The 13,151-nt window shown below is 43.2% G+C and overlaps 1 protein-coding gene across 1 annotated transcript; it reads right to left on the reverse strand.

Moving 5' to 3' along the window:
- Positions 1 to 2,715: 2,715 nt before the first annotated feature.
- On the reverse strand, positions 2,716 to 3,669 carry LOC149390342 (uncharacterized). The gene has a single exon (XM_089619748.1). The coding sequence runs from the start codon at positions 3,667 to 3,669 to the stop codon at positions 2,716 to 2,718; it is 954 nt and encodes a 317-aa protein (XP_089475874.1).
- Positions 3,670 to 13,151: the final 9,482 nt, after the last annotated feature.

A 13,151-nucleotide genomic window follows, 5' to 3' on the forward strand; every position in this document is an offset into this window, starting at 1 on the left:
GTAGGGTCCTGCGTAGCTTCTTTTAAACAAGTGTCCATCTATGATGCAAAATCTCACGCTTCTTAGCACGAGTTTGCGTTTTGCCATCTTATCGGATGGGACTGTACCAGTCGTGATGTAATGCAGTATTTCATCTCTCCAATCCCCCCTACTATTGCTATGACTGCAGTAACAGTCATGGTAATAGAAGGCTGTTTGATTGTTTTGACTGGTATGACCCTTTTGAGGTCTGGATCCGAGGTAGATGCCCAAGGCGGCCAATGCGTCTGCCAAAGTATTCTCGTCTCGAGGAATTCGTGTCAGGGAGAATTCCTTGAAATGTTTTGTGATATCTTTTACGATTTTCAGGTAAGCTTCCATTCGCTCGTCCCTAGTTTCGTATTCTCCGGAGTATTGGTTTGCTACTAGTTGGGAATCGCAGAAAGCTTCCACTTTCTTTGATCCTACTGTTGTGGCTAACCTAATTCCAGCGATTAGTGCTTCGTACTCGGCTTCGTTGTTGGATGCATTGAAGTCGAGCTTGAATGATTGTTCTATAGTCTCACCGTGAGGGGATGTCAGGTGTATTCCTACTCCTGCCCCCTGTTTTGACGACGCCCCATCCACTTTAAGTGTCCAGGTGCCTTCGACTTCGGTCACGGCAGGGTCTTCCCTTTGGAGTTCGATGATGAAGTCCGCCAAAACTTGCGATTTTGCGGATGTCTTCATTCGGTACTCAATATCGTATTCGCTTAGTTCAACGGCCCACTTAGTTAACCTTCCCGAATCATTGGGGCTGTGCAGGAAACTTCTGAGCGGATGCGTCGTCATTACTATTATGGTGTGAGATTGGAAATATGGCCGAAGTTTTCGCGCGGCGGAAACGACGGCTAAGGCCAACTTTTCCATAACAGGATATCTAGTTTCAGCGTCGACTAGCGACTTGCTTGTATAAAAGATCGGTCGTTGATCCCCTTGTTCTTCTCTGACAAGTACTCCACTAAAGGCCGCTTGAGATACGGCGACGTATAGGTAGAGCGGCTCTCCCGCAACGGGTTTTGCCAAGATCGGGGGTGTCGTTAGATACTCCTTCAATTTTTTGAATGCCTCCTCGCACTTGTCGTCCCATTCGAGCTTCTTGTTTCCTTTTAGGAGCCAGTAGAAAGAGAGACACTTGTCCGTGAATCGAGAGATGAAGCGGTTAAGGGCAGCGATGCGTCCTGTTAACCTTTGGACTTCACGCCTACTACGGGGTGAAGGCATCTCTCGCAAGGCGTGTAGTTGATCCGGATTAGCCTCAGTTCCTCGATGGGTAAATAAATATCCAAGGAATTTGCCGGATGAAACTCTAAATGAACATTTGGTAGGGTTAAGTTTCATTTGGTACTTGTTCAGTACTTCGAAACCTTCCTCCAAATGTCATATATGATCGTTTCCCTTAGGGATTTTACGAGCATGTCATCGATATATACTTCCATCATTCTTCCTATCCTTTCTTTGAACATTTTGCTGACTAACCTTTGGTAGGTGGCGCTAGCGTTTTTTAGTCCAAAGGGCATGACCTTGTAGCAATACGTGCCTCGGTTGGTGATGAAAGCTGTCTTTTCTTGGTCATCTGGATGCATCAGGATTTGGTTATATCCTGAGAATGCGTCCATGAACGACATGATCTTATGTCATGCGGTTGCTTCGACTAGCTGGTCGATATGGGGTAACGGCAAGCTGTCCTTGGGGCATGCTTTATTCAAATCGGTGAAATCGACGCATACCCTCCATTTCCCATTATTTTTCTTTACGACGACGGTGTTTGCCAGCCAATCCAGATATTTTACTTCACGGATTGAATCTGCGCTGAGCAGTCTTTCGACTTCGTCGTTGACGACTCGTGCCCTGTCGGAACCGAGCTTTCGTCTTTTTTGTTTTACAGGCTTGAAACTTGGATCGACGTTAAGTTGGTGAGACGTAACGTCGATGCTTATTCCTGGCATATCTTCGGTTGACCAGGCGAAGGTGGACTTGTTTCGTTTTAAGAAACAGACCAGCTCTCGCCTAATACCACCTTTAAGCTCGGCTCCGATTCCGACACATTTGGAAGGGTCGGAGCCATCGAGCTGCACTTGGACTGTCATCTCGGTATTTGGCGCATGAAGTGAGTCGGGTTCTTCTAGTGCAGAAATGCTCTCGGCCGACTCCACGTTCATTAGTTGCTATTGTTCTTCTTTAATTGCTTTAGCGCAATGTCTGTGACAAGTGAGATACCAGCTGCGGGAGGTCGCCTGATTGCCTCAGATCTCTTTTATCCCCTCAGGCATATGGAAGCGAATACATTGATGAAAGGTTGAAGGCACAACCCGCATCCTATGTATCCATGAGTCTTCCCAAGATAATATTGTACGGGGAGAGACAGTCTAATACTTGGAATTCTACTATTTTATTGATTCCACTCGTTTTTACGGGTAACCTGATCGTTCCTAAGGATGGAGTAGTTGACCCATTGAAACCCGTCAATTGGGTTTGTTCTCTTTCGATCTCATCTTCGCTGATTCCCATCCTGGCCAGGGTATCTTTGAAGATAAGATCTACGGAGCTGCCTCCATCAATTAGGACTCTCGCGATCTCACTGTTTGACACGTCAATCGTGATTACGAGTGCGTCGTCGTGCGGATCAGTTGTCCCTATGGCTTCTTTTTCGGAGAACGAGATTTGAACGTCTTGTTTTGGTCTGATTTTGGTGGTCTAGTTACTTAACTGACGTTGATATGCTTTGATTGAGTTGACCGTTCCGTTGCAAAAGTTTGAGCCGCCCATTATGAAGTCAACTCTATGTTTTGCGATGGTCGGTGGGGAACTTGGTTCCCCTTCCTCAACAGGCCTTGATCTCTTGGGGGAGGGGTTGCCCCTTCCTCTGTTGTTGTTGTTGTTGAAGACCTTCTTTTTTGGTGGGGGTCCTTGATCAACGTCTTTTAGTTCCCATTTTGCATATTTTTCTGCTAGAGCCTTGCGCATGGTTTCACAATTAACAGTGTCGTGGCCATTAGCTTTATGGAAACTGCAATACGCATTGGGGTCCCGTGTCCATTTTTTTGCCTGGGGACCTCCCTCCTTAATGTCTTCATCGACATTGAAGGCGTAATTAGGAGGGGCGTGTTGCTTTCTGGCATGAAGTGTAGCGTCGTGGGGATTGACCCTGCGGGGGTTGCCTCCAGCATTTACTGGCCTTATCCAAGTGTTGGAGGGCGGTTTCTTTTCAGTCGCACGTTGCCTCTCGTAGGAAGTGAATTCCTCTTCGGCTTTCGCATAATTCGCGGATTTGTGAATCACATCTTCCAACGTGAGGGGACGGTTAAAAGTCATATCTAGTTTCAGCTTTGAGTCGTGCCTTAACCCGTTCCTTAGAAAAGTTATGGCAGATTCGTGACATACGTTAGAGATTTTTGATAGCACATCCTTGTAACGAATCATGAAATCATTCAAGGATTCGTTCTCTTTCTTTTGAATTCCCCATAAATCTGCTATGGTTAGATCGTCCTCCACGAACATCGAATAGTGTTTCAGGAATGCAGCCGATAGTTTGTCAAAACTATCGATAGAGTTCGGCTCGAGTTTGGAGAACCACTCTAAAGCAGACCCAGATAAGCTTTCTGCAAATAGTTGGCAGTAAACTACCTCCAATTCTCTCTCTACGAGCATAACTCATCCCATTGCGACTCTGAAGGACAAGATAAAAGCTTTCAGACTTGAAGTGCCACTATACCGTGGCAGGCGAACCTTTCCGGTATCTCCCAGTTGCACTTCGGTAATATTTCTGGCAAAATGAGTCCTCCTCATTTCTTCAACGAGACGATTTATTTCGGGGGCCGAACTGGTTGCAGAATGAAATTCTGAGCGAACAGCTCTCAGTTCGGCCGTTATTGACTCCTTAAATCGGTCTAGTTCGGTCATGCCGGGTTCGCCCCCGTGAAAGAGGCAAGGTCTCGTAAGGGTAGGTGTGACCGCGGTTGCCTCGATCGGGCTATGACGGGTCTGATTCATCCCACCAAAATGTTGGGGGTGAACATTTGATAGGTCGCCGAAGGACGAGGTCCCGCACTAGTCCAGAAAGACCCGGATGGTGCTCCCCCTAGGGGAGGCGGAGGGAGACCGGAAGGGTCGATCGTGACTTCTGTCGCGACTTCGCTAGCAGTCCCCCCAAGCTGGAAGCTTGTGTCGGGAGACTGGTCTGTTCCTTGGGTGACCTGGATCCTAGAGAAATCCAGACGGACTCCGGGAGGGAGAGCCCGGCTCGTGTGCGCAGCCGAGGCTGCTTGACGAGCAGATTCCGAGGCGGTCGTATCTCCGGATCCCACCTGAGGATCCGGAGTGTTTTGAGGGGTCAAAAGAGTATTCAACCGGTCGTTAAGAGCACGGTTGGTCTCTGCTTGTGCGTCTATTTTTTTGGTCAACATATCCAGTATTGCCCTGATCCCCAGAGGGATCTCCTCTCCAGATTCGTAATGAGTCGGAGTGGAAGACATGATATAAAGTTTTTTTTTTTTTAACGAACTGTTTCTTTCGAGGTTGGTCTTTCTGAACTTTCCCACAGACGGCGCCAAATTGTTGATGTCGATTTGTGGATAGTTCAACAATGACAAATAATAATATATACTAATATTTGATATTTACTTTATACGGGTTTCAGAAGACGTCGTATAAGAAACAATATAGAAAAGAAAGTTGTAACGAAAGGAAAACGACAATAAACTTTATTGATGTTGCAATCGAATTACAAAATAGGACGAAGTGGCGAACTCAATATGACGAGCTCAAGGCTGTAAATATACGAATATAAAGTATGGTTGATTGTGAGCTGGGATTATAAGCTTGCATGTGCGAAAATTGTCGTCTCCTCTTCTATTTATATGCGAGATGGAACTTCCTTGCCGAAGACACGTGTTCATCGATCCGCACTCCTCGTCAGGCTGAAGTCGTCTTAGATCCGGTCTTCACGGTGTGGTCTTTTCTTTGACTGACCGATTCTTCCGACCAATAGGACGTGGTCGAGCTGGAGTCCTTCAACGAGCTGGAAAGTGTTATTGGACTTGGACCGATCTGTCGAGATTGAACTAGGCTCATAATTGATTCTGTGGGCCGTTATTCAAATGGATACTGGGCTTTGGTCGGTCCAAAGCCCATCCGAGATAAATATTTAAATAATTGAATTTTTATACCCCCACAGATACCATTGTCTTGGAGATTGCTTGAGACCATACAGTGACTTATGTATTAAGCAAACTCTTGACTGTTTGTCTCCAATCTCAAAACCTTCTGGTTGTTTCATGTACAATGTCTTATCCAAGTCTCCATATAGAAAGGTTGTCTTGACATCCATCTGTTCCAATCCAAGGTCAAAATTAGTAGCTAAAGATAGAATAGGTCGAATTGACCTGGTGGAGAATAAATCTCATTGTAGTCAATTCCTTCAGTTTGAGAAAAACCTTTGGCAACCAGGTTGGCTTTGAATCTAAGAGCTTCAACACCTGGAATCCCTTCTTTGATTTTAAAGATCCATCTAGAACCAATGATCTTCTTCCCTTGTGGTTTGTCAACCACTGTCTAGGTCTCGTTTTCCTTCGGGGACTTCAGTTCTTCAATCATGGCATCATGCCAAGATTTCTTGTGCTTGCATTGAACAGCTTCCTTGTAATTTCTTGGTTCTTCTTCTAGCAGTTCCGAGGCAGACATGAACGCATAGGCTGTTGAGTCATAACCAAACCTTGTGTTGGCTTTGACACTCTCCTTTCTCTATCCCCGACTAGGTTATAGTCAATGACATGTTCTTCATGTTCATCTTCATCTGTTTCTTACTCTTGATTTTCTTGTGGAGGCTGATTAGAGGTATCATGCTCCATTGGCTGTTGTGGTTGAACATCTGTCTGAATGAAGTTCTCCACCTCGAGTTCAATGGTTCAAACTTTTTCAGAGACTGCCAGGGGTTCTTCATGTTGCTTACCCTTCCTTCCCTAAAAATCAACTTCATTTAAAGTAATATCACTACTGATGAGACATTTCTTGTAGCCAGGCTTAATGCACCATAGCTTATATCCCTTGACTCCATCAGGGTATCCACTGAAGATACATTTTAGAGCTCTAGGATCCAGCTTTCCCTGTTTCACATGAGCATAGGCTATACAGCCAAAAACTTACAAATTTGAGTAGTCTGTTAGTTGACTAGACCACATTTCCATGGGAGTTATGAGATCAATAGTTGTAGAAGAATATTAGTTAATCAAGAAACATGTTGGAATAGATCTAGGATTAAGAAAAGATTATCGCTTCTAGAAAGCGGAGGAATATAAAAATTTCTTTAAAAACTCGTAAAAACGTTTTTACAACCTAGACAAAGTGCATGAGCGTATAATTTAAAAATGTTAAAACTACTTTGAGTTTTCACTCGGTACCAACCTTGAATGGAGCTTGAGAGTTGAGAAGCCTTAGGAAGGTTGAATCACTCGTCTCCCCACTTAGCTCGCCTCCCACTAGTCTTCTTGAACATGTGAGTAACCACGAAAATTTCTACCACTAGAGTCTTTTGAGTTTAGGTTGGATTTAGTGTATGGGCACTTTTAAACACTATGACTCAAGAACTAGTCTATGAGCCAAAGAGCTAAAACAAAACGCTAGGTCTAATGAGGGCCTAGGTGCCAAAACAAAAGAACAAGAAGAGAGAGAGAGAACCTATCAATCTCTAAAATTGTGTGTTGTGAATTGTGAATGAGGTTGAGTATTTATAGGAGGAGGTTTTGCCTTGAAAATGTAGTTTCCACTTTTCCATTGAATATCACATAATCCTACTCTAAAGACTTGTGGTAGCGACCTCATGGATCCAAATGAACAAAGCTTGAGCTAGCATACTTTGACTCAAAAGTTCACAAACCTTTTCCAAGTTCTATCTTAATGTCAACTGACTCCACTAAAGAGTTGACACTGAAATCTCTCAGTTCAAATGAATATATTTTCTACTCAAGAATTCTACTTAATTGTAATGGGTGGATCCATTGAATATTATCTATGTTTACCTTTCATGAATATCATCAACTAGATGGGATTTACAAAATTACCATTTTACCCTTCTAGTTGTTATTTCCTCAACTCCTTTGTCGCTTGTGAATAAGTTAGAAACAATGTATTGATGAGGAGCTAACAAGTCATTCATCCAAAAGAGTCATGACTCAATTTAGACATTGGCCAGTTCATTTATTCACATTCTAAGGAACATAGTATGAGGTGATATACATTGCATTTCAGCAATCTTGTACATAAATTCCATATCTATGAGATCTTCACAAAGTTGTTCATGAGATCTTCATAATTTAGTACTTCACCAATAGGTCTTGTCTATATCACATAGTGAATCTAAAACTCTGACTTTCTCAAATGAGAATACGTAAGCTATGAAATGACATGTCTCATTTCAGGATTGAGGTAAGCATGATGCAATTCATACAAAGTGACTCCGAGACAGAAGAGGTTAAATAGTTTGTTCTTACAATGTCTCTAGAAGTGCACTGGTCAATTCAGTACCTTCAGAAGATACCTAGGATGAACTATAGAGTCTCCAACTCTCTATGCCTCATAACCAGACATCATAGATTCTCCTAACAATCATACTGAGATCAGTAGCCCTTTGATCCTTAGATTGTGAATATACTATTTTAAGCAAACCATGAAGAGTTTGTTCGTGCAAATCTATATTTGACTCTTCATTTGTTGTTAGGTTTGTTTAAGGATTAAAGACTATAGTTTAACATAAAGCTTCAAACAGACAAGAAAGAATGAATGAACGTTTCAACTTTTATTAATTATTCAGCAGTTACAAGGAAGAGTCTTTGTGAGCTTTATTACATCAAATGTACATAAGTATTGACTACTACTCTTCTTATGGGCACCATTGACAACAAAACAAGCTGTTTTCACATCTTCAGCCCAGAAGGAGTGAGGTAGTTTGGCATATTGTAGCATACACCTCACTCTTTCCATGATGGTTATGTTGAACCTTTCTACTAGAGCATTCTGTTGAGGGGTATGAACAATTGTAAAGTGTCTCTGAATACCTTCACTATTACAAAAGTCAGTAAAGATATAAGAACAATATTCAAGCCCATTATCAATTCTTAAAACCTTAACTTTCCTGCCAGTTTGGTTTTCTACTTTGACTTTCCAGTTTTTGAAACTTTCAAAAGCATCATTCTTTTTCTTGAGAATATATACCCAAGCACTTCTTGAATAATCATCAATGATGGACATATAATACCTATTACCTCCATGCAAGTTGGTTCTGGCAGGTCCCCACAGATCGGAGTGGATATAGTCAAGAACTCGACCTGTTTTGTGTAGTGCCTTAGAGAACTTGTTTTTGATAGCCTTTCCATAGACACAATCCTCACAGAACTCTAGTTTTCCCAGCTTGGTAGTGCCAAAACATCATCTCTTCTCCAAAGTAGTTAGGCTTTTTTCACGAACATGGCCTGGTCTCAGATGACAAAGGCTAGCTGTATTATCCCTGCCAATCACATTCACAATAACAATAAGAGTAGTGGCTTTCAAGAAATAGCCATTATGTCCCATACCCTTTAAAACTTCTTATGTTCCTTTAGTCACAACCAAGATACCATTTTCTGATTTGAACGAATAACCTTGAGCTTCAAGGGTTCAAAGAGATATCAAATTTCTTTTCAAATCAGGAATGTACCTCACATCTGTCATGATCTTGATAGATCCATCATGTAGTTTCAGGTGGATATTACCTATATATGCCCTTGACCTTGTAGGCTTTGTCATTTCCAAGCAGCACAGAGCCTACATAATCAAGATTGAGGTTTTGAAACCATTCCTTGCGTGGAGTCATGTTATACGTGCACCCACTGTCAAGAAGCTATGTCTCAGTTGACTCTCCTTGTGAGACTGTGAGAGCTTCAGCACTGTCATAGCCTTTCTCTGTAAGTTCTACATTCCCTTGCTTGTTGAAGGTCTTGTCACGATCTGGGCAATCCTTCTTCATATGCCCCTGCTTATGAGAGTGTTCACATTTATAAGGAAAAGATTCAGGGTTATCGCTCTTAGGCTTGGACTTATCCTTATTTTTGCCTTTCCATGTCTTCTTGGATTTTCCCGAACATTGAGTCCTTCAGCAGTTTTCTTTCTCTCTGGCTTGCTCTCGAGGTCTTTGGCCTTCAACGCTGTTGTCGCATGAAAATGAACAACTATTATATACCTCGGGCGGTTCGATCCAAGGCTGGACCAAGTGATCGCACCCGGGCCAAAAGTGTGAACTCGAAAGTCTCGAGCTAGGTTTTCTCCGATCAGCCCACCTCCCAGAGGAGAGCATGGGTGAGGAGGGGGAGTGACCGTGCCTTGTGTGTCGGCTGCCTACGTACCCGTGTGTGGGATCAGGTCATAACGTAGTTCAAGCGTATGTAACGCAGTGTGAGGCGCGGAGCCTAGGGGAGAGGCGTACTCGATGAAGGAGACGGAGCGCGGAGGAGTCCTCGGCGACGTCTCAGAACTTCGGAGATCGCGGGCGCGAGAGAGAATGTGTGTTTTCTCTCTTTTGGAGACGTGGAAGACTCTAAGTCAAGAGTTCCTTGTTGTGGCGGAGATTCCGGACGCGTAGGCGATTTCTAGTCGGAAATGCCGGACGCGTAGGCGATTTCTTGTCAGAAATGGTGGACGCGTCTAGGGTGCTAGACGCGTAGGCGATTTTCAGTAGAAAACCGTTCGAGCACTCGTGGGCTCAAGATTAATCGTTCGATCAAGAGAGGCGGCACTCGGGAATCCCCGGAAAGCGCTTCAGAATCTCCGAGAACGAGAAATCGAGGAGAATCCGCTTCAGGCCAAGGATGGCATCCAGAGAAGCAGAGAGAAGTCTCAAGTTCCTTGAGAATGAATGGGATGGCTTTCCCCTCAATGAAAGGGGGTATTTATAGGCGTTTGAGGGCCTTAGAAGGCTTCTTTTTCGTCCATGTGGGACTAGGGGGCGTTCACCCTTCAAGTGGAGGTGCACGGCGCGTGCGGCGCACAACGCGAGGCGCGCGGCGCGCGGGTCACCGGGCGCGGTGCGGGATGCGCGGCGCGGGACGCGCGGCGCGGGATGCGCGGCGCTGGGGGCGCGCGGCGCGGGATTTTCTTTGCGCGGCTTGCGGTCTGTCTAGTGCGGCGCGCGGCCTACCCGGCGCAGCGCGCGGCTTACTGTGCGTGGCTGGCCGGCGCGGCATGCTGCGCGCGCGATGCATGGCCCGTCTCGTCGGACTCTTGTGGGCCTTTAGGGGTCTTTGGATACCATACTTATCACGCGAAATATGAAGGTTTCTACTTGACGAGAGTGGTTCGACTCGAGGAGAACGACTCGAGGCTCGACTCGAGGAGAACGACTCGATGAGCGACTCGAGGCTCGACTCGAGGAGAACGACTCGAGGCTCGACTCGAGGAGAACGACCCGAGGCTCGACTCGAGGAGAACGACCCGAGGCTCGACTCGAGGAGAACGAATCGAGGCTCGACTCGAGGAGAACGACTCCAGGCTCGACTCGAGGAGAACGACTCCAGGCTCGTCTCGAGGAGAATGAATCGAGGCTCGACTCGAGGAGCGACTCGAGGCTCGACTCGAGGATAACGACTCAAGGCTCGACTCGAGGAGCGTGAGAGTTTGGCACGAGGACTTGCCAGTCGACTCGTGACAGAAGGCTTGCCGCTCTTCAGGACCTCCGGCCTGACCATCGGCCCTTTGAACGGCGTGTATTCTCGTCGTCTCGGGTTTTCCGAAAACGACCGACAACAAACACAAATTGAACGTCCTCGAGAGATAGGGTTTCTCTTGCATATTTCAGGGCATCGACGAGTGAAGAATATGACTTGGGAAGAGCATTCAAGATCATCACGGCCTGGACTTGATCGTCGACGGCAACTTCAAGGTTTGCGAGATCGATAATGATTTTGTTGAAGTCATCAAGACTCTTTGAGGTAGGCTTGTCTTCTTGAATCTTGAAGGAATGCAGTTTTCCTTTGAGGTAATCAGGTCCGTGAGGGATGTTATCATGTATAATGACTCGAGCTTGGACTAAATTCCAAATGCAGTCTTTTCCGACGAAACTTCGCGTAACCTTGTTGCCAAGATGAAGGATCATGGTATTGAACGCCAAGTCGAGGATTGACTATTTCTCTGGTGCCGATAACGAGTTTGGCAGCTCATTCTCTCCCTGTAGAGCCTTCGCGATCTTCATCTGAACCATCAAAGCCTTCATGCGTGTACGCCATAGAGAGAAATCGCATTTTCCGTCGAAGCGCTCTACTTCGACTAGTCTTGAATTCATCTTCAATTCGTCTGTCTAGATTTTCGAGGTTGGCTCTAATACCAACTGTTACATCAATCTCTGGTTTAAGCTCTCGAGAATGAGATGTCTTAAACTTCAAGAAAGATCTCCGACCGTCCTCGCCGATAAGACTTCGAAAAAGAAAAGATCAACACACGCGAATTTTACTCTGGTTCAGTTACTAACGACCTACTCCAGCCTCTGATCTCCACTATCAACGAAATTACAATGAATAAATTAGTTTGAACAAGAAACCGAGAAACCTAGAATTACCCCCAAATTGTGTTTATGAGAATCAACACAATATCTCTCTAATTCTCTCTTTCTCTCTCTAATTCTAATTCAGTGGAATGTGTTACAAGTGATTTCCCAACCCGAAATACCCTATTTATAACCACTAGAAGAAAACTTATAACACAAGCTATCGTTAGATTAAGATCCAACGGTCACCTGAAAATTAAAACCCGGAAAGGCTTTAAACACGTTTTCAACTAGCCTAGGATCTATCCTAACGATGCTGAGTTCAATTACAACATGAACGATAGGTGAAGCTTAAGATCGAGTGTCTAGTATAAAATTGTGGATCGTCCATGCTTCTGCTGTTTTTTTCTTTTATTTATAGTGTTTGGTGCTGAGAAAGTGGCATGATCAGACTCTCGTTATGGCAGTTTTCGTTTGAATTGATTTTTTTTTACGATATTGTTTGTTAGGACGTTAAATATGTCTAGACATCAAGATTAGAGATGAAGCTGTGCTTATTCGTGTTTGTCAAGGTTTTTATAATGTAGGAGAGATTCCGACCCCTGTGGAGCTTTAGTAGTTGAGGCTAAAAGTTAAATGAATTTATGCGTTAGAAAAAAAAAACAAAAAATTAGAAAAATAGCCAATCTAAACATTTGATATTGCTAAATAGCCAAGGTTTGATAAATATTAAGTAAATAACCATAAATGATGACGTGACTTATTATGGCAGTGGCTATTTACTTAATATATAAGTTTGTAAATATATAAATTTGGATATTTACCTAATATTTATCAAACCTTGACTATTTAGTAATTTTCAGCGTTTAAGTTGATTATTTTGCTAAATTACCAAAAAAAAAAAAAAAAAACTCTGAATAATGTGGAGTTTATAGTCACGAATACAATTTTGTAATTAAAGAGATGACAAAGAGGAAGAGGGAAGGCCTTTAGTGCTAAATACGGCATTTGGCTTCTCCATAAAATTACATTGCACGATGTTGACTTCTGCAAGCGGTTCGTATATAACTATATATAATATTGCTAATCAGACAAATACGTTTTACGTAAACATTAATACATTATTTTCTATTTAAATGATATATATATATATATATATATGTAACGATAAAAAAAATGGAAGGCAAGTTCAAATATTGTTCGTGGCTTATTATTTACTAGTTACTGTCTCACCGTACAAGTTCAGACAAACATTTATGCTTCTGCTAGGATATTTAATCTCTTTCTGTATTATTTTTTATCATAAAACAAGTGACGTCAATAGTTTCAAGAGTTGCCTTTCCATAGTATAAATTTCCTGTGATACTTCGCCACTTAATTGCATAATTTTATTGATTGCTATTCTCCAGTAGTGACACATGATTAATAAAGCAACCCTAATTAACATTTGTTTTTATGTTGGACGCTGCAAGCGGTGAATGTGTTTATAAGCTTTTTATAAAAATAAAAATAAAAAAAATAAAAACCAAATGTGTTCAAGAGATTAAAATTAAATTGTTATTATCAAAATTTAGCAACATCGAATAACCACAGAACACCGAACAATATATGATTCGAAGTGTAATAA

The sequence above is a fragment of the Urtica dioica genome, chromosome 7 (genome assembly GCF_054948205.1).
Source record: "Urtica dioica subsp. dioica isolate 48M chromosome 7, U.dioica_male_clone48M_v1_H2, whole genome shotgun sequence".
Lineage (NCBI taxonomy): Eukaryota > Viridiplantae > Streptophyta > Magnoliopsida > Rosales > Urticaceae > Urtica > Urtica dioica.